The sequence below is a fragment of the Exophiala mesophila genome (assembly GCF_000836275.1).
Source record: "Exophiala mesophila strain CBS 40295 unplaced genomic scaffold supercont1.2, whole genome shotgun sequence".
Classification (NCBI taxonomy): Eukaryota; Fungi; Ascomycota; class Eurotiomycetes; order Chaetothyriales; family Herpotrichiellaceae; genus Exophiala; species Exophiala mesophila.
In genome coordinates, this window is record NW_015622505.1 from 2035402 (window position 1) to 2055547 (window position 20146).

General features: G+C 50.7%; 6 protein-coding genes across 10 annotated transcripts; 4 read left to right on the forward strand and 2 right to left on the reverse strand.

Moving 5' to 3' along the window:
* Nucleotides 1-699: 699 nt before the first annotated feature.
* Nucleotides 700-4605, forward strand: PV10_02570 (Pro-apoptotic serine protease nma111). The gene is made up of 3 exons (XM_016366897.1): nt 700-1599; nt 1658-4156; nt 4210-4605. Exons 1-3 carry the CDS (start codon nt 910-912, stop codon nt 4420-4422), a joined length of 3402 nt encoding a protein of 1133 aa, XP_016226415.1. The 5' UTR covers nt 700-909; the 3' UTR covers nt 4423-4605.
* Nucleotides 4606-5698: 1093 nt separating this feature from the next.
* Nucleotides 5699-8009, forward strand: PV10_02571. Of its 4 annotated transcripts, none has more exons than XM_016366899.1 (5): nt 5699-6095; nt 6162-6270; nt 6325-6473; nt 6525-6642; nt 6698-8009. In XM_016366899.1, the coding sequence occupies exons 1-5, from the start codon at nt 5967-5969 to the stop codon at nt 7285-7287; spliced, it is 1095 nt and encodes a 364-aa protein (XP_016226417.1). In that variant the 5' UTR covers nt 5699-5966; the 3' UTR covers nt 7288-8009. The 4 variants fall into 4 exon arrangements, with proteins under 4 accessions (XP_016226417.1, XP_016226419.1, XP_016226416.1 ...); XM_016366901.1 differs by having other exon boundaries at nt 5699-6090; nt 6211-6270; XM_016366898.1 differs by having other exon boundaries at nt 6162-6473.
* Nucleotides 8010-8015: 6 nt separating this feature from the next.
* PV10_02572 lies at nt 8016-10300 on the forward strand. Of its 2 annotated transcripts, XM_016366902.1 has the most exons (3): nt 8016-8390; nt 8458-8999; nt 9061-10300. In XM_016366902.1, the coding sequence occupies exons 1-3, from the start codon at nt 8354-8356 to the stop codon at nt 10177-10179; spliced, it is 1698 nt and encodes a 565-aa protein (XP_016226420.1). In that variant the 5' UTR covers nt 8016-8353; the 3' UTR covers nt 10180-10300. The 2 variants fall into 2 exon arrangements, with proteins under 2 accessions (XP_016226420.1, XP_016226421.1); XM_016366903.1 differs by having other exon boundaries at nt 8016-8999.
* A 16-nt stretch (nt 10301-10316) lies between these two features.
* PV10_02573 (uncharacterized protein) lies at nt 10317-12785 on the reverse strand. The gene has a single exon (XM_016366904.1). It carries the CDS (start codon nt 12088-12090, stop codon nt 10453-10455), a length of 1638 nt encoding a protein of 545 aa, XP_016226422.1. The 5' UTR covers nt 12091-12785; the 3' UTR covers nt 10317-10452.
* Nucleotides 12786-16013: 3228 nt separating this feature from the next.
* Nucleotides 16014-17634, reverse strand: PV10_02574 (galactokinase; the record flags this gene model as incomplete). Its single annotated transcript, XM_016366905.1, has 1 exon — nt 16014-17634. The coding sequence occupies exon 1, from the start codon at nt 17559-17561 to the stop codon at nt 16014-16016; it is 1548 nt and encodes a 515-aa protein (XP_016226423.1). The 5' UTR covers nt 17562-17634.
* A 469-nt stretch (nt 17635-18103) lies between these two features.
* Nucleotides 18104-19898, forward strand: PV10_02575 (uncharacterized protein). Its single transcript, XM_016366906.1, has one exon. The coding sequence runs from the start codon at nt 18354-18356 to the stop codon at nt 19755-19757; it is 1404 nt and encodes a 467-aa protein (XP_016226424.1). The 5' UTR covers nt 18104-18353; the 3' UTR covers nt 19758-19898.
* Nucleotides 19899-20146: the final 248 nt, after the last annotated feature.

Genomic DNA, 20146 nt, shown 5'->3' on the forward strand with positions numbered 1-20146 from the left:
GACAGGTTGAGGCAAGCGCAACCATGTGATTGGGTCAAGAGCTTATCCATAGCTAGTTATTGTTGATAGTACCTGCCTTCGTCTCAGGTACAGTTACTTGTCAACGTACGCTTGAGGCTATGCGGGGAACCAGGTTGAGTATGGTTTGTATGCATGTGTACGGACACACGGAGTATGTAGACCGCCTCAAAAGTCACGTGGACGCCGCTCGTCCCGTGAACTCCCGTGGTATTTATACTATCCATGGATCGACGTCTCCTACGGAGTAGTCCTCTTGGCCTGTTCCAGACAAAAGATAATCCGATCGGTTTATGTACTGCCCGTTGTCCAATCCACTTCCTAAGGTTCTCAGTGGATCTGGTTCAGGATAAGCCTCTCGCCCTCTCCGCATTTCGCTTGCCTGTTATTCTGCGTCTCCTGAAGAATTTTGTTTCCACCAGGCATACCTAATGTTGGCGCATGGGACCCCAAGCGCCCAAGAACCAAAGAGCAGAACCTTTGCGTATGATTTTCCGTAGTCCTTTTTCCAAACTGGTACTAGTGCAAATCTTCTACTACGGTCACGCATTCACTCTCAATGCCCTAGTGCCCTAGTGCCAGACGCGAAAGCCAATCCAATTGGCCTGCACTTGCACCTGCGCCTGCAGACTGCCATCCTCGCAATTGTGAGTCTGACATAGTATCTTAACAATTCTTCGAGAACAACGGGAGAGCCTCAGCGCTTAGAGCGATTCCAGCCTCAACCCATCCAGTCATCCTCTTCCTTGTCATGTCCTCTTGTCTTGCATCTACATTCACTGCCTCGCACCTGCATCACAGGCGTTTTGTTGTTTCACCTGCTCTCTCTGCAAGTCCGGGTCCAAAGTACTTCAAACAAATTCTGTTCTCGGCCTTCGCTTGAGCTTCTGGATGATATCCAGTAGCTGCCCCAGTTCGACAAGGGCATCTTTATTATCCTCACCTATTACTTCCAAATTCACTAAACAGTGGACCTTGTCCCATCCTGCCTATCCTCGTCTCTGTTTGACCAGAGCCATAACATACCTGTCGTCCTGCAACCATCCCCCTTCTCTCCCACCCTCGTCACCGTTACACCCAGTTGCTCTCCGCCACACCTCAAGGCTCTTACCCACCACCCTCAGCCTCTCAATCTCCCCCGCCTCCTTACACAATTCCCATTTCTCCACCATGTCCGCGCATGGAGAGGCCCGCCCCAAGCGGAGGTCGAGTCCCATCACTGCTCTTGAACGACCCAAAAAACAGTGGAGGCCGGAAAATGGCGTCTCAACACCAGGGGATGCTACCCCTCAAAAGGGCTCAGTTTACGACGTCGAGGCAGATTCTAGCTCGGTTCCCATCGTCAATGCCATCGCCGCAGCTGGCGACTCCCCCGAATGGCAGGCCACCATCGAAAAGGTCATCAAAAGTGTCGTCTCTATTCATTTCTGCCAGACCTGCTCCTTTGATACCGACATCTCTACCTCCAGCCAGGCAACTGGTTTCGTTGTAGATGCAGAAAATGGGTACATCTTGACCAACCGACACGTTGTCTGTGCGGGGCCATTCTGGGGTTACTGTGTGTTTGACAATCATGAGGAAGTACGCTCCCGCTTCGTCCCTGTTGCCCAATTTGCTCCAGCGCTAATCAATCTCCCAGTGTGACGTTCGTCCCGTCTACCGTGACCCGGTCCATGACTTTGGCATCCTGCAGTTCGACCCCAAAGCCATCAAGTATATGCAGCTCCAGGCCTTGAAATTACAACCTGAATCCGCAAAAGTGGGGGTCGAAGTGCGCGTGGTTGGCAACGACGCCGGCGAAAAGTTGAGCATCCTGTCTGGCGTCATCAGTCGTCTGGACCGCAATGCTCCCGAATATGGTGAGGGTTACAGTGATTTCAACACAAATTACATTCAGGCTGCAGCCGCAGCAACGGGGGGTAGCTCTGGTAGTCCAGTCGTAAATCTCAGCGGAAATGCGGTGGCGCTACAGGCTGGTGGTCGCGTGGATGGGGCGGCAACAGATTACTTTCTCCCTCTGGACCGTCCTTCAAGGGCCTTGAAGTGCCTCCAGCAGAACTTGCCGATTACCCGAGGAACAATCCAAACTCAGTGGATGCTGAAGCCTTTCGACGACTGTCGAAGATTGGGTCTGACCCCGAATTGGGAGTCAGAAATCCGCAAGCACTCACCTACCGAGAACAGTATGTTGGTGGCCGAGATTGTCTTACCTGAAGGCCCTGCCGACGACAAGATCCAGGAGGGAGATGTCTTAATCAAGGTCAATGGAGAGCTTTTAACATCATTTGTCAAGCTGGACGATATTCTCGACTCAAGTGTGGGAGAGACTGTCCACCTCCTTTTCCAACGAGGCGGAGAGGACCGTGAAGTCACACTCGAGGTACGTGATTTACATGCAATCACCCCGGATCGATTTGTCACAGTGGCTGGTGGCAGCTTCCACAACCTCTCCTACCAGCAGGCCCGGCTGTATGCAATTGCATGCAAAGGCCTCTATGTGTGTGAAGCCGCCGGATCCTTCAAACTGGATAATGCCCTGTCTGGATGGATTGTCGACACGGTGGATCAAAAGCCTACTCCTGACCTGGACACGTTTATTCAAGTCATGAAGACTATCCCCGATCGCGCCCGCGTGGTCATTTCGTATCGCCACATCCGAGATCTGCACACTCGGGCAACCAGTATCATTCACGTGGACAGACATTGGCACCCGAAGATGAGATTGTCGACAAGAAACGACAAGACCGGCTTGTGGGATTTCCAAGACCTTGGGCTTTCTCTACCCGCCGTGCCCCCCGAAGCAAAGGCAGCTGATTTTATTCAGCTCGACGGGGTGAATCTCCCAGCTGCCGCCGAGATTGTGCGGTCGTTTGTCAAGATATCCTGTTATATGCCGGTCAAGATCGATGGATACCCACAGGCCCGTCGCACCGGGTTTGGGCTTGTGATTGACGCTGAAAAGGGCTTGGTCGTGGTCTCGCGTGCGATTGTACCATACGATCTATGTGACATCACCGTGACTGTGGCGGATTCCATCCAAACAGAAGGCAAGGTTGTGTTTCTCCACCCCTTGACCAATTACACTATCATACAGTATGATCCTAAGTTGGTGCAAGCACCTGTGCAGAGTGCCAAATTATCGTCGGAGATGATCAAACAGGGCGCGGACACTATCTTTGTCGGGTTCAACCAGAATCACCGTGTGGTTGTGGCCAAAACCACTGTGACTGATATCACCGCAGTCGGAATTCCTGCAAATGCAGCCGCACCCCGATACCGGGCAGTGAATCTGGATGCGATCACGGTAGATACCGGTCTATCTACGCAATGCTCTTCCGGAGTATTGATTGGGGCTGACGGTGTGGTGCAAGCACTCTGGTTGACATACATGGGTGAGCGCAGCCAGGGAAGCCACCGTGACACCGAGTATCACCTTGGCCTTGCCACAAGCATGATCAAGCCCGTTGTGGACCAGATCCGAGCAGGTGCGATTCCCCAACTGCGAATCCTTAATATGGAGTCGTACGTCGTGCAGATGGCGCAATGCCGGATTATGGGAGTGGGAGAGGAGTGGATCAAGAAAGTTGCCAAAGCCAACCCTTCAAGGCATCAGTTGTTCCTTGTGCGCAAGGTCGACTGTGGCCCGGCCAATGGTCCGAACGACGGGCAATTACTCTTAGAAGGCGACATCATCTTGACGTTGAACGACAAGTTGATCACTCGAGTGTCCGACTTTGACATCATGTACGATCAGCAGTGGCTTGACGCTCTGGTGGTGAGGAAAGGTCAAGAAGTGCGACTGCGGGTGCCGACACTGCCGACACAAGATTTGGAGACATCGCGGGCGGTGATTTTCTGTGGAGCTGTATTGCAGAAGCCGCATCACGCCGTCCGACAACAGATTAGTAAATTGCACTCGGAGATCTACGTGAGCGCCAGAAGTCGAGGCTCGCCGGCGTATCAATATGGACTGGCGCCGACAAACTTTATCACGCATGTGAACGGGGTCATGACGCCGGATCTCGATGCTTTTGTGGCTGAAGTGAGCAAGATCGAGGACAACACGTATTTCCGACTTCGTGCGATGACATTTGACAATGTACCGTGGGTGGTGACGATGAAGAAGAACGACCACTATGTAAGTTATTCGCCAGGTCGCGGCGGACGTTGATTTGAGCTAACCACGTTTAGTTTCCCATGTCGGAGTATGTCAAAGACGTCAATCAACCAAACGGCTGGAAGGTTATATCGTATCGCGGCAAGGGCAAGAGGGCCAACAGAGATGATGGAGCGCCGGTGACGGCTGAAGCCATGGACGAGGAAGGCGACGACGGCAGTGATGGCGACGAGGCTCCCGACTGTGGCCATGTGGGCAACGGTGAACGAGGTCGGATTCATCGATGATAAGGGCAAGCGACTAAAGGACAAGTCTAGACGGAGGCGACGACAATTGTTGCCCGGGAGTTGTCCATAGCCTGATCATGTATAGTACTCTACGAGAGCTGTAGTAATTTCTAGAAGGCAGGACAGGCGTGGGAGAGTCCAACCCTGCCTGCGACCAATGATCATGGAAGAGTGCAAGGAAGATGAGATGACCCAAATAGGTGGTTTATGAGGACCGAGGAAGATGCCAAGAACATTATCACGTGATATGATTATCACATGTCAAAGCTCAAACAAGGACGGGGAACAAAGTTTTGGAAGTTGGCAATGCGGAACACGGGGTGCCAACATTGGTGGTTCTGGGCGAAGATCGGCATGATCAAAAAAAGCTATGTATGGGCTCTGTTCACTTTCAGAGAAGGTTCAATTATGGAAGAGAGAGACACTGTGAAGAGATGAATCGGATGGCCCCCTGATCAGATCAGAAAGGTTGCTAATCTGGGACCGAACAACATCTCAGTTCTCTCTGGGTGTTGCTGGGGTTGGGCGTTGGATAGGAAGAAATGCAGCCTGCATGCATGAAGTGGGTGGGTGACGTCGTATGTTGTCAATAATTCTAATCCTTGTGACGTGACCGACTGCTCACTGACCCGTAACAGAGACCTGGGATTTGATTCCGGCGGTACACTTTATAGGGCCCTTTCGGCTGGGTTCTTAACTAGCGGCACCTAATGAAACTGACCTGCAACTACCCTGCAGACCATCAACGGTATCTAAGATTAGATGCTGCCCTCCCTAATGGTACCTACAACAGTGCACGCGACCTATGCCTGGATTGATAACCTCACACCCCATTTATCATTACTTTAGGTTGATTAGGATTGCAGATATCATGTTTAGCTTGCGATGATGCTCTTGTACAGTCGAATGTCAAGTAATGTACTCCATTTTATCCGGGTTCCAGGGGCTCTTGATGTGGGTGTTCCTTGAACTAGACATCAACTTGGAACGTTTTATCTCCTTTTGCTGAGGTTTGGACACTCAATAATGGAACTACCGTGAATCAAACAGAACACATGTACTATTGAACCAATATTAGGTAGTGAAATGGCCAACAGCCAGGCATCGATAGGGTAGGCATATGATAGGCATAACATAGGCGACAATTAACAATTAACGGGAGTAAACCCAAGACACGGTGTCAAGTGTCAAGGAATCTGTTGGCAACGGGACCAGGCGAAAGTCACATCACTTTCTGCACACTGCCATCATTATTTCCCGGCATAATTCCTGCCTACTTTATTTCATCATCCCATCCAATTCCATCTCATCCCATCCACCTTCTCCTCAACCACAACCCACTCTGGCCAAATAGTGCGCGCACACACACACTGGACAATCTTCTCCCTGATACTCTTCTTCATCCTACTTTTGTCTTCCATCTTACTCCTATTGCCAGCTGTCATCCTCCGCCTTGATAATTCTCAATCATCGCAGCTGCGACAACCCACAGCTTCGAACCCCTAATCTTCCCATAACCATCATCTGCAATTCCTCATCCAAACATGTCGGCAGATAACCTGAATCCTGATGCCCTTCCGGCACATATCGATGCCTCCCAAGTCAGTGATGACCTATCAACTCCTGCCACCAACGGCACTGCCACTCTCCAGGAGACCCTGGTCAACAGTAAGGTAAGTACCAAAAACACCTCAACAATTATCATCCATTCCGCGGCCAAGTACTGACACTGTTTGTAGTTTCATCTCAATACCATCCGCCGTCCATTCTCTTTCTCACCTCGTTTAGGCACCTCATCCGCAGTAAACACCGTCAAAGACCATCCTGTCACACAAAATCTGGTCAATGGTAAATCCTCCAGACCCGACACACACATCATCCATTGGCTAAATCATGTTCCAGGCCCGGTGGCTGCATCTATCAAGAACGAGGCAGAAGCCACTTCTTCCGAGTTCAATGACCTTGCCAGCTCCCGTCAAACTCCTTCCTACGCTGCTGCAAACGACACCCCCCTGACCCACTACCACTCTTTCTTCTATACCCTTCTGAGCGTGAGTGGCTCCCCTCAACCGAGCAAAATAATCCCCTAACCATGGGTACAGTGGAAGAACAAACGTGCCACTGGAATCACATTCCTCTCTGTCGTGGCTCTGATTTTTGCATGCCGATATCTTCCAGTCCTGCGATACTCGCTCAAATTGACTTGGTCGGTTCTCGGAGGTAAGCTAAGCAGGTGGTTCCCTTCTCTTCAAGCTCCACTGACTCTGTCTTTTAGTCGTCACTCTCGCCGAGGTGGCCAGCAAAACCGTCACTGGGTCTAGTCTCACAAGCGCCGTTCGTCCTCGCAGATACTACAAGATCCCCAAGGAAACCCTCGAAGCCTCCCTGGATGACCTCGAGAACTTAATCAACTTCTTTGTCATTGAAGCTCAGCGCATTGTATTTGCCGAGAACATCCTCGTGACAGGGGCTACCTTCTTTGCCGCCTTGGTGTCGTATTACCTCATAAAACTCCTGCCGCTCTGGGGATTCATCTTGCTCAGTACCGTCGTCCTCTTCACTGCGCCTCTGATCTACATTGAAAACAAGGAGTTTGTCGACGCTCAATTGGATGAGGCCGCGAAGGTGATTGGACAACAAACCTCTCAACTCAAGGACTTGACTGCGCAGCATACCAGCAAAGGACTTGATACCGTCAAGCAGTACACGGGAGCATACACAGCCAAGGCTCAAGACTTGGTGGGCAATATTGGAGCATCCCGACAAAAGATCCCACCCCAGCCCGCCGTCAAGGCAGAATCCTTCCCTACTGCCCCGAAGACCGAGTTGCCCAAGCCTGAGCAAGAGCCCCTCCTGGCTGAATAGGTCGACAACGCCCGGCTGGACGGTGGAACCAGGGGTGAGTTGCAGACGACGACACGACGGAATACGAACATTGTGCCTGCATGGTCCTGAAACATCTTTGAACCGTTGCCACGGAATTGATTGCCTAGTCCCTCTTCGAGCAACAAAGCGAGTCAGCATTGACGGCAGGAGTATGTGAGGGGTGGATGGTGGGAGTGATTGAAGTAGTGGTTGTTATTGTTAGATTCACAGTGTACGATAGACGAGTCATTCGAAGCCAGAAAAGGGCCCCAGTCTCGTCATGATATATCTTTCTCTATCCGGGGAGCGGTTGAATGGTCTGCTCCGATTGCTCTTGTAAGATGACCGGACAAGCTCAAGGCTGTCTCATCTGCTGAACCCAGTTGTTGGCCCACCCAGCTCCGGGAGACCTTGGCATTCTCGACCTCCACGGAGACACCACAAAGAGAATCTGCGTGTCCATACGGACATTCACATTGAGTGAGTCCAAAGCTGCCAGGGAAGAAGGTGACTTGATTTACTATTGTCCTGGTTATTTTGCAGAGTGCTATAGCTGAAATCAAGGACTACTGGTGCAAGCTCATTTTGTATAGTAGCCTCCATTTCATCTGGCCAAGAGATACACGAGGAAGTCCGACGACGGGGGATTATCTCCGGAATCAACGTCTGATTCGTTCGGTAGGCTGAAGACATCCAAAGGCAAGAGCTGATATGGTAACTGGTCAGTAGGGGTGGTCGCGCCTGCCACTACGGAGTACAGTATTGGGCATCGTCATCGTCACGTGCGCGGGCTTTCCCCGCAACTTCTCGACTTTCTCTCTGCCGAGGACGATGACTGGACCAATTCCTCTCTTATTCAGTAACCCGAGGATACTTGATTCCTCTACCGGCCAAATGCCCCAATCGGACTTGTACCAACAATGGACCCCCATCCAGTACTGCCTCGAGAGAGCTCGTGTGATGGGGTTTGTCCTTCTATCTCTTTACCTTCTCCCTGACCTTGGTTGACCTGTGTCCCTTGTTCCATCTCCAAAGTCGATCAGCCAGTCTCCATCGCACCCTCAACATGCCCATCTTCAAGTCCGCACACCCTGACATTGAGAGTAAGATATGCTTAAGTTCTCCATGATAGCGATATCTACAATACTGACAAGTTCTTCTCGCTCTCAGTGCCATGGCATCTCCCGGTCTGGACATGGCTCTTTGACTCGGAACACAGTCCCCTCCGCACCCAGAAGCCTGACCAGATCCAAGGCTTCACCAACGCCATTACTAAGGAGCATTTGAGTTATAGCGACCTCAAAGACCACTCGACTCATCTCTCCACCGTCCTCGTCAAGAAATATGGCCTCAAGCAAGGCCAGACCGTCGCTTTGTTTTCTCCCAATACCGTTTGGTACCCATGCGCCATGTTTGGCATCCTGCGCGCCGGTGGTGTCGTTTCGGGTGCCTCTCCGGCCTATAACGTTGAAGAGATGAGTTATGCGCTGAAGACGGCCGAGGCAAAGTTTCTCTTCACTGTCCCCAGTTCGATGGAAATCGCTGCCGCTGCGGCTAAGAATGCGGGCATTCCTCTCGACCACGTCTTCCTGCTCGAAGGCTCGATGGAAGGTTTCACCACCATCAAAGACCTCATCCGACAAGGCCAGGAATATGGCTCCTCTGGCCAGATTGAACAGTTTCGCCTACCCCCAGGAAAGAAGAACAAGGATGTGAGTGGCCACTTATCCTACCCCTTCGATGCGCTTGCCTTCAACTGACCCTCTGATACAGATCTGTGGCTTCCTCTCATTCTCTAGTGGCACCACCGGCCTCCCAAAAGCCGTCATGATCGCTCACTCCAATGTCATTGCCCAGTGTCTCCAAGTCCGCCAGATCTCACCCAGCACCTTGACCCGCATCCTGGCTGTCCTTCCACTCTTCCACATCACTGGTCTTGTCCACCAAATGCACCTTCCCGTCCTCCTCAATGCCAATGTCTATATGCTCCCTGCTTTCACCATGGACTCGATGCTTCAGACAGTTCAAGACTATAAGCTGGAAGAAATTCTCTTGGTGCCACCTATCATTATCCGTCTAGTCCGCGACGAAAAGACTCTAGCAAAGTACGACCTATCATCCATCAAACGCTTCTCCTCTGGTGCCGCACCACTGTCTGCCGAAATCCTCGATCTGCTCAAAAAGCGATTCCCTGGCACCGGGTTTAAGCAGGGCTATGGAATGACCGAGTCATGTTCTTGTATTACGGCACATCCACCGGATAAATATTCCTTCGACTATGCATTCCGGGTGGGCACCATTGTGGCAAGTACCGAAGTCAAGATTATCCACCCAGATACTGGCAAGGAATGTGGCCTGGACGAACCTGGAGAAATCTGGGCTCGTGGGCCACAGATTGTGATGGGCTATCTCAACAACCCCAAAGCAACGGCTGAGACATTCGACAAGGACGGTTTCCTGCATACTGGTGATATTGGTCAGTTAGATAAGGAAGGCTTCATCACCATCACAGATCGACTCAAGGAGATGATCAAAGTCAAGGGCATCGGTGTGGCGCCTGCCGAGTTGGAGGATCTACTCCTTGGACATGACGATGTGGAGGATGTTGCTGTATTGGGAACGCCTGATGATTACGCTGGCGAGAGACCGAAGGCATACATTGTTCTGAAACCAGGGAAGCAAAGCGGCGACGTTACAGCCATTGGCAAAGGTTTGATCAAATATGTCCAGGAGAAGAAGGTAAGGCATAAATGGGTGACGGAGGTTGAGATTATCGATGAAATTCCCAAGAGCCCTTCAGGGAAGATCTTACGGAGGGTCTTGAGGGATATGGATCGCTCTGGCAAAAAGGGGTTGGTTGTCAAGGACGACCGAGAACGAGCGAGGCTGTAGACGGAAGGGGAAGAACGCACTATAAGAGCTTGAGTTGTACATGCTCATGTTAGACAATAGCAAACTGCTTTGGCGCGCCAGGGCCGTGAATTAACTAGGCAGTTGTGAGAAATGTTGACGGTTGAATCACAGAAATGGTAGAGAGTAGGCCTGCTCATGACAACGACAGTGAGATATACACATATGCCTATCTAAGCAAACACGCTATTTAATCGCTAAATTCAGAGTGCAAAATCCCAAACGACCGCAGGAGGACCAAAGACGTATTCAATTTTAAACACCATCTTTCCCACCCTGCATAGCATCCATCTCAGCAGCCTTTTCCGATTTTTTCTTCTTCTTCCGCTCATCAACACTATGTCTCCAACCCATGCCCCACAACGTAGTCGCCCAGACAGCGACAGCACAGATCGCCAGGAAGACAGCGGAAATGGTTGAAAACCAGCCCACACCAATGGCTTCAATAGCCGGCAAACAGACCGCACTGCCAGCAGCAGCGAAGACATACCGAATCATGTAATTCCCCGCAACCACCTCTGCAGAACGACCTTTCGCCTGCATGACATCCAAGCAATAGGTATTGAGACTAGGGAAGCAGAAGAGTTGACACACGCCCTGCGTGAACATGGCTACCACAGGGAGTGGTATTCCACCGACGGCTTTGTCGACGGACCAGCCATAGACGAGCATACAGGCGGGGATGGCGATGCCGATAAAGGCATAGCATGAGCGGAGCCGATCCTCAGCGACGCGTTTGCCGCCTCGTTTGACGATCCATTTCTTGACGATGTAGTCGGCCCAGCGGCCGCCGAAGAAGGTTCCCAGCAAATATCCGCAGCCCGGTGCGATGTAGAATAGGCCGGATTGGATTGGAGAGGTGAGGTCGAAGCGGGGGTTGAGCACATAACGAATTGGTGTTAGGAGAGAGTACATGTTCCATACGAGAGCGCTGGATGCGAGGCCGGCGATGAGCAGGTTCGGGTATGTAAACAGGAGGACGCAGACTCGGAACGGTGATATCCAATGCATGATCTGGGATGTTCGTTCTTTAGGCGGCAGTTCTCGAAGTTCTTCGATTTTCTTCTCGGGAATCGTTTCGGGAAGGAATAGAATGACGAGGACGGTGGCAAGACCGCCAAGTGCGGTTTGCAGCCAGAAGATGTCTCGCCATGATCGATATGTCACGATGATGCCGCCGATGAAAGGTCCGAATGCGGGGCCGATTAGTGTTCCGCTGAGAAACCACCCAAGGGCAGTGGCTCGTGCTGTTGGCGTGTAGATGTCGCCGAGACAGGATGTGCCGACAATGAGGAATGATGTCCCTTGATAGGCGGTGAGCATGCGAAATATAAAATACGAGGCGAGGTTCGGCGCCAGCGCCGTGCCGATGCTAAATGCGAAGAATAAGAATGCCGTAATGACGCAGATGATGCGGCGGCCGTAGAGAGAAGATAGCGGTCCCCATAGACATGGTGATAATCCCATGAATATCAGGTACAGTGCGTTGGACAAGTTGATGATGCTGCCACTGGTGTCGTATGTTTCGGCAACTTCGGGGATGGCTGCTAGGATGGTTGTGGATGAGATGGGAGCGAGAAACCCGCATAGAGACAGCACCGCTGTGATGACGAGCTTGCGGCGTTCGGTGAAGCGTTCATATTGAGCGGCGTTGACTTCGACGAACGAGCTGCTATGGCTGGGAACGGCGTGGATGTCGTGATGTGAAGTTGTAGATATGGTTGTAAAGAGACCTGGATCATCGTCACGGTCGGCCGGTTTTGGTGTAGGTGCTGTTGCGGTTCTGGATAGGTCTAGGCCAGTACCGTCGTTTGTGTATGTTCGGTTGACAGCGTCTGGATTGCGCCGAGAATTGTCATCATCTATGGCGTCGTGATGGTGGTCGCCTGCCATGATGATTAAAGTGGTAATGAAGGTGTGGGATCAGATCTTGGGAGCATCCTTTGGACAGGATGATGTGTCCAAAAGAGCCTGGATGTGAAGTGGAGACTCGATGGTACGAGTAGTGACGTCCTTTTGTTTGCTGGACTAGCGTCGAACGAAAGGACAAAGCAAGCTAGTCAGGGAGTGGATGTGTGTACTCCGTATACTGGAATGTGTGGGTGGGTGGTCAAATCAAAGCGAAGGCAACCTAATCGATCAGTATGGGGAACAAGATATCATATACCAAACTGAGCATCATAAATGAGTGATATATGAGTCAGTGGTGATATGAGATAAGTTAAAAAGAGATAAGAGATATACAAGAGCCGAGGAAGATAAGTCGTAGAAGGGCGTCAAATTTTGACAGACCCATCGAGTGCTGTAGCATTGATGTACTAATCTGGCATTCATGTGGAAATGTTGGAGAAGGACAATAAATGATAGCCCATGAGAGGCCAGATGAAGATAAGCCAGTCCAATCTGGTCATGTTGACCCCAATACTGAGCGATTTCGCAGCCAGATTTTGCTGGCTTGGAGTCATATCTCCATGCCAGGGACAGTTCAGGGGATATGGGGAAACCTACCACGTCGACCAGGTGGCGGTGGTCACCGAGATCGGTGGATATTGATGGGAAGTCCAATTGTCCAGAGTTGTGGTTGGATGGAAGTGGATGGAGTCTGGTTGGAGATGAAAAGTCTGAAAGTCTCTTTTTGGAAATTGAGATGCCGAGGAGCCGCTCTGACCAATCACGGAGCTTCCATCTTTGATTTCTTCTTGGCCATAAAACGCCGACCGCGGAAAATCATTTATCCGCACCTCCGCAATATCAGCGGACGAAATTGGATTGGGGGAAGGTGCGTGACTTGCGTGGCTTTACGCCTTTGGCATTTCAACGACATATCAACCATTTGCCGAACAACCGAAGCAACGCTGAGAATAAGATGTCAAATATCCTCGAGACGCCCTCGAGGCGACGTCCAGATTGGTCACGGACTTGGTATTGAGCTGAACTGGTCTCTTCACCGTCTTTTCTTCTCCTCTACTCTGACTGTTCTTGACTCACAACTTGGAGCCTTGCTTTTGCCGTTTCACATTCAATGTCTCCTTCAACTGTCTCCTGAGGATCTTGCCACTGGTACTCTTTGGGACAGCATCAATAATGGTGATCCCACCTCTCAGTCGTTTGTGGTTCGCAATTTGAGGGTTCAACCAAGCATGGATCTCTGCCACGATGGCCTCTTCCCCTCTTGACTTTGCGCTTTGCTTGATGACAACAAAGCCATGCGGGAGCTCAGTGGCTTGTTCCTCGACCCATTGGCCAACCACACACGCATCCTCCACATCTGGATGTGCCAGCAACTTTCCTTCCAGTTCGGATGGGATGACTTGCATGCCTTTATACTTGATCATCTCCTTGATTCGGTCGACGATTGTCACGAACCCTTCATTATCAATGGTGCCAATGTCTCCTGTTCTGAACCACGAATTTCCCTGTTGGTCCTGTGCAAATCCTTCCTTGGTCGCTTCAGCATTTCGAAAGTATCCTTTGGTGACATTTGGCCCCCGGCACCACAGTTCTCCCGCTTTTGACGTGGATCCATCCGCCGCAACGTCGACATCCTCGCCGGAGTCTGGATCCACTACCCGGAATTCCATCCCAGGAGTGATGTTTCCCACAGTGTGTCGTTTGTCTGGTCGAGACGAAGGTACCAGTGTAGCCAGTGGACTTGTTTCGGTCAGGCCCCATGCTTGAAGCCCGTACACAGTGGTGCCATATAGCTTCTTGAACCGATCTTCCACATCCTGACGAAGTTCAGGGCTGAGAGGTGCTGCTGCTGACATGAACCTCCGGAGACTGCTGAGGTCATACTTCTCAACCAAGGGATGTTTGGCCAGCAACAGCATGATGGGAGGTACCACGAAAACCCATTCCGGTCGGTATTTGTGGAGACACTCAAGATATAAAGGTAGGTCGAACCGAGGTAAGACGACTAGCGATGTACCAAGAAACACGTTGACACATATGTGCGACGTCAATCCGTATATATGACTGAACGGTAAGAACGTCACAAGCTTGGAATCATTGTCCATCTTCTCGAGGAAGTGTACCATCCATTGTTGAAGGTTAGAGACCATGTTTCGATGAGTGGTCATTACACCCTTGGCGCGGCCGGTTGTTCCCGAGGAAAAGCACATGAATGCTACACGGTCTCCTGCTTCGTTGGGGGAAATACTGATGAGCTCTGTGGCAGGACACGTGCTAGCCAGAGACTCGGCAGTTGGTTGTCCATGTTTGTCAACATCGCCATCAGCTTGAAGAATTCGGATGGTCTTGTCGAACTTGACAGCCTTTTCCACCACGTCGATGACTGACGAGTGCGCTATAACTAGTTTGGCTTCACTGGTCTCAAGCTGCCCTTGCAACTCCGACGGGGTATAAGCGACGCTGGCGGGCGAGATCGTGGCTCCAGCGCCAAGCACCGCATAGCATGTGATGGCATAATCGATACTATTGGGACTGATAAAGGCAACAACATCCTTGGGTTTAACTCCTAATTTGCGAAGTCCGTGCGACAAGGATTTTGTTCGCTTCTTCACCTCTCCGAAAGTGCGAGTGGCTTTGGTGACAGCATCAATGTATAGCGGACGGTCCTCAGGCGTGTTCTGTGGGTTCGAAAAGACATACGTGACCACGTCGATGTCGAGAGGCTTGAAGTCCGGGAACCTGGAACGATATATTGTCGAAGGCATCGTGAGTCAACCTGTGGATGGAGTAAGCTTGCGCAAGGAGGGGCTGCAGATGAGATGTATATCTGTAGCGGATACATCCCGTGATAAATGCAGTCCTCTATCGCCTACACCTAAATTGCCAATGCCTGGCCCCTTCGGCACTGTTCCTGGGCACGTACCGGGTACCGAGATATTATGCCGATGGTTGGTTCTGTACCGCCCGCCGTAAGCTGACCCCGGGGCCTTTTAGCTCAACAGAGTAAGGTACACCTTGTCTACTTTTATCTACCTACTCCGTACTTAGAATGGGGCACGGAATGTCCCACGAATTGACCTGGAGGGCCTGGGGAAGCTCCTCGCGAACAAAGGCGCCGTGACACCCTAGCATTGGCGTCAAATCCTTTAAAGTATAAAATGCCCACTCACAATGGATAACTGCGGCTGAGAACCACAAGGTTTCATCATCATTCCCAATGCGAAGGTCAATTCATCCTTGCACAGCATGCTTGATGCACCCAGCTACGCGTAAGCGAACAAATGAGTGGTGTGGATTTAGAGCTTTGCCAGTGCATGATAGTCTAGTTGAAAAGGGCCCAAGCATGTTTTTGGTATACGTACATCCACAGTAACTTGGACTTGTGGTGGTGTGTGTGTGTGTAAACGAAAAGTGGATCGGCCGAGGCATCGTTGCCTGGGTCTTGAATCTTGATTACAAGGTGATTAATTTAATTTTTAGACTCGGCATCTGTGTGCGATCTCTTTCGTAAACTTCATACATGCATAATTAAGTCTATCAAAGGGTCCGTCGTGCCCCAGATTCCACACGTGGAGATCGACAGATGCCTCGGGGCTCGATTACTCATACAAAAAGACATCGATGCCTTAACACAACGCACCACTGGGACTGCAGCCTCGGTTGGGAACACGATTGGCGCTAATGACAACTAATCTACACCATATGTAGATACTCGACAAATAGATCGTCGTAATTCACGAACAATTGTTCGAAAGAAGATATTTATTCAAGTGGATGTATACAGTTCGCTTTGTCATTGAAAGCCTCCTGCTGACAGAGCATATTGCTATGTTGCATGGAATAATTGAATAATATGCCTTACGACATACATAATTGTCAGATTACATGAATTTCAACCCTTCCACCTACACATCCAAGGCTGCCCCGACAATCAACGATGACCCCTGACCCGGCTTGGAAATCACAAGCGCCTCCTTCAACTTTTCATCGGTGATGTCGGGGAATTTAGGATAGTAATACTGTCGCTTCAACGCCTCGGCGACCTCGGCAACCTTGTGCTGAGGAACCAGATGCACTGTACACCCTCCCCAACCCGCCCCTGTCAGACGAGACCCATAAGCGCCAGCTTGTCTCGCTATCGAGCAGATCTCATCAATCTCTGGAGCCGAACACTCGTAGACATCTTTACAAGATGCCTGTGTCTGGTTCATGAGATCCCCTAGATACAATAACTTTTCCTCATCTAGCTTGCCTGTTGACGATAGTGCATCTTTGAATCTGAGCACTCGACCGGCCTCTTCCAACACATGTAGTGCCCGCTGCCTGAGCTTGAATGTCTCGGCTCGGACCGGGAATTTGGAGAAATAGTACTTTTCAACGTCTTCGACTGAAATTTCCAGAATTTGAGAAATGTCTTGTCGGGTGTATTCGTCCTTGGTCAGGTTGGACTTGATGGCAGCAATGACATAATCCACCTGTGACAGGGCGTCATCGTCTCTCTTGCCATCTCTCTTGACCAGCTCTTCTTGGAAATTTCTGAGGGAGAAACCGAGCGAGCTATCGTCTGGGTTGAGCGGGATGTCGTGAAGCTTGGCGAGGACAACAGTCGCCAGTGTCACTTCGACGACTCGAAGATTATAATGTATGGGGGCTGTGACAGCCTTGTCAGAGGTGACAAAGGACTGAGCAATCAGAAACGTGACCTCAGGGTCAGATGCTGGGACTGGGACATGCTCGGCCGCAAATTCAGGAAAGAAGCGGCAGTAAAGGAGAAATCCTCGTTCCGAGAAGATGGAGGCGGCTTGATCCATACCACCAGAAAAGACACCAACCGCTCGCTCAGAGACAATGCAAAGATCGAGAAGGTCTTGCTTAGAAATTTCGTAGCCATTGGCAGCCATGACCGCAAGAGCAGACGCACAAACAAAGGCAGCGCTGCTTGAAAGACCGCCGCCAGCTGGAACATTGCCATCAATCAGAAGTTCCATACCATTCGTTTGGAACGAGTCGCCGAGTTTATTCCGGAGGTACTTCAATGATCCACTCAATCCAGCTGTGAAGTAGTTGCTCCATGAATGACTCTCTTTATCGACCTCAACGCTACCGGATTTTGGGATCGCGATCTCTTTAGCAGGGTATTTTGATGGGTTGATGTTGGCAATCTTGATGACCGGAGGATCGTTGTCTGTCTTGTGAACCCGAGTGGCGATTAGAACGTCGACAGCAACGGCTGTTGGTAGAACATTGTACAGAGAATAATCCACATGTTCACCAATGATGTTGACCCGTCCAGGACTTCGAGACACAAAATCTGGTTTATGACCATATTGTTGTTCAAAGGACTTGACTAGATTGACGAACCGCTGTTGGAGCTCTGGGGGGACTGTACTGCCTTCGCCAGCGCCTGCATAGACCTGGTCCAAGGTTTCGACCTTGGGCACCAGAGGCGCCATTGGTAGAGGGGTATTTGTGCCCTTATAAGTTCGTGTGTGCGGTTTCTGGCAACTGACTTGAGCAACTTGAACGCAGTCAAACTCTCACGGGTCAGTACAAGTGAGAATGCAGCACGATAGCAAAAAATGTCAAAGAAAATTGAAAAGAAACAAAGTGTACTGCTTTCGCTAGGAATCTCCCATATCAAATCATTACATTGCACTCGAATTTGTTTAGTTAGACAATGGTATTTGAGTCTATGGGCAAAAGTTGTAGATTGATGTCACATTCGCGGGGCGGAACTGAGTGTGGAGGGGGCTAGCGCCTTGGCATAAATAAAGCTTGATGAAGGCACGCGTGGGTCAAGGTCTGTCGCTCTTGCCTCAGTGCCTCTATCTATCGGCCGGAAAAACGTCCTAGCGATTCCCAGAAATGACAGTCGCCGAGGACCAAAACAATTGCACGACACGACCCCGTCATATCACGTGATCCAGGATCCACCCAACGTCTCCCAAAACCAGTCAGGCTTGCGGCACTACTCTACCTCATCGATCCGACCGCGGCTCATACCACCCCCATGAGTAGCAGCAGTAGTCGGTGCCTTTGACTACTGACCAGTTCACCCAATCTTTCGAAATCTTGATTGATACACCATTCACAGGTTCTCAAATGTCTGTTGTTGTCATACTGACATAAGTCAATCGGCGTCCTTTCTCTTCGCTCCCACCCATCGCCTTCCTCCCATTTCCTAACCCACGTAGATATATTCCACCCCGACGATAGCCTCTCTGATCACCTTTCCAACATCAACGATGAATTCGGACACTGCTGATACAGCGGGTCTGGATCAGACCAATGTTGACCCTCCACAAGAGGATTCCGCACCTCCTGATATCCCTACCCGCCCCACGGCCCTATCAAGAACCTCGACATTCGGAAAGAAGTGCTGGATCTGTATGAGTGATGCGAGCGAGGATGATCCAAACAACCCTCCCATATGGCGCTCCCCATGTTCATGTAGCCTCACAGCCCATGAAGACTGTCTGTTAGACTGGGTCACCAATCTAGAAGATCCCAAAACAACCAGGCGGAAGGGACAACCCAAGATCCTTTGCCCGCAATGCAGATCAGAAATCAAGATATCCAGGCCGAGGAGTTATGTTGTTGATATCTACCGCGTGCTTGACAGAACAGTGGCAAGAGCCGTGTTGCCTGCAATCGGCCTCTCCTTGTCAGGGACATTTATAGTGGGTTTGTGGCTGCACGGGTTCTGCTCGGTATATTGGGTCTTTGGGCAACAGGAGGCTAAACGCATCTTGGACATGTCCATACCCCGCCTCGGCTGGCTGAGTGCTTACCCTCTCATTCCCATCAACCTCATTTTCTCTCGCACCAGTTACGCCGACTTTGTTCTCCCCAGTGGAACGCTTTTCCTCCTGTCCACCCAAATCACCGACAAGTTCGAATTTGACACCGTCGTGTGGCCTCCCTTGCCCAGCACAGTCTTTGCATGTCTCCCTGCTGTACGTAACATCTACAACTGGTGTTACCACCAGGCGTTCTGTGAATTGAACAAGAAATGGATAGCCGAGGTTCAGCCAAGGGGAGGAGAGGTCGCCGAGGACCAGGGGCAGAATATCGCAGATCTCGCCAATGCACAAGCCCCAGATGGTGTGGTGTTGGAGATCAATTTTGGTGCGGTTGAAGACGAAGAAGAAATTCCAGAACTAGCAGATCAGCCACAGGGTCCGATTCCAGGCCAATTTGACGATAACCAAGCTGGCGAGGACAATGCAGGAGAACAGAGAGGGGACAACGAGCCCGCGGCGGGGGCTGGAAATGCAGGCAATGAGGCTAATCAACAACAAAACGGCCACGTGCATCGACTTCTAGGCGACAGAGGTGATTTTATTGTGGAAGGAACATCAAGTTTAGGCCAGAGCATCTTTGGAGCCCTCACATTTCCAGCCGTGGCAGCAGGCATGGGCGAGTTGCTGAACCTGGTGTTGCCTAGCTCTTGGCTTGGAACAACCAAAGCCATCAGGGGCCGACCGGGACTACTTCAAACCAAATGGGGTCGAAGTGTCGTAGGAGGCGCCTTATTTGTCGTTCTGAAAGACGCTTTGGTTCTGTACTGCCGATGGCGACTCGCGCAGAGTCATCAACATCGGCGAATCATGGATTATGACAGGAAGACTAAGAAGTACACAGTATAGAGACAAGGCTAGGGGGAGTATAAAGCTCTGAGCCATTCATATTTGCTGGAGGTATTCGTGGAAGAAATCATGGAAGGGATTGCAGCCGCCGCTCGGTCTTGAAATGACGAACAAGGCGACGAAGAACAGAGGATACCTTTGTATTATCATCGGATCTCATCAACAGTGAACACCTTTCTAACATGATGACAACGCGTAACTAGGGACAAGTACCTAGTAGATTGAGACAAGACCTGCGTCCATTCATAATGCAAGGCTAAGCCACAGCCTTGTGTTTGGACCGCACGTTGAACTCTAATTTCAGCTTCGCGGAGTGTGCAAAGGTAACATACATGCCAAGACCCCATGCTTGCTGGAAAAGTTTCATAGACAACCGAATGAGCTTCTAT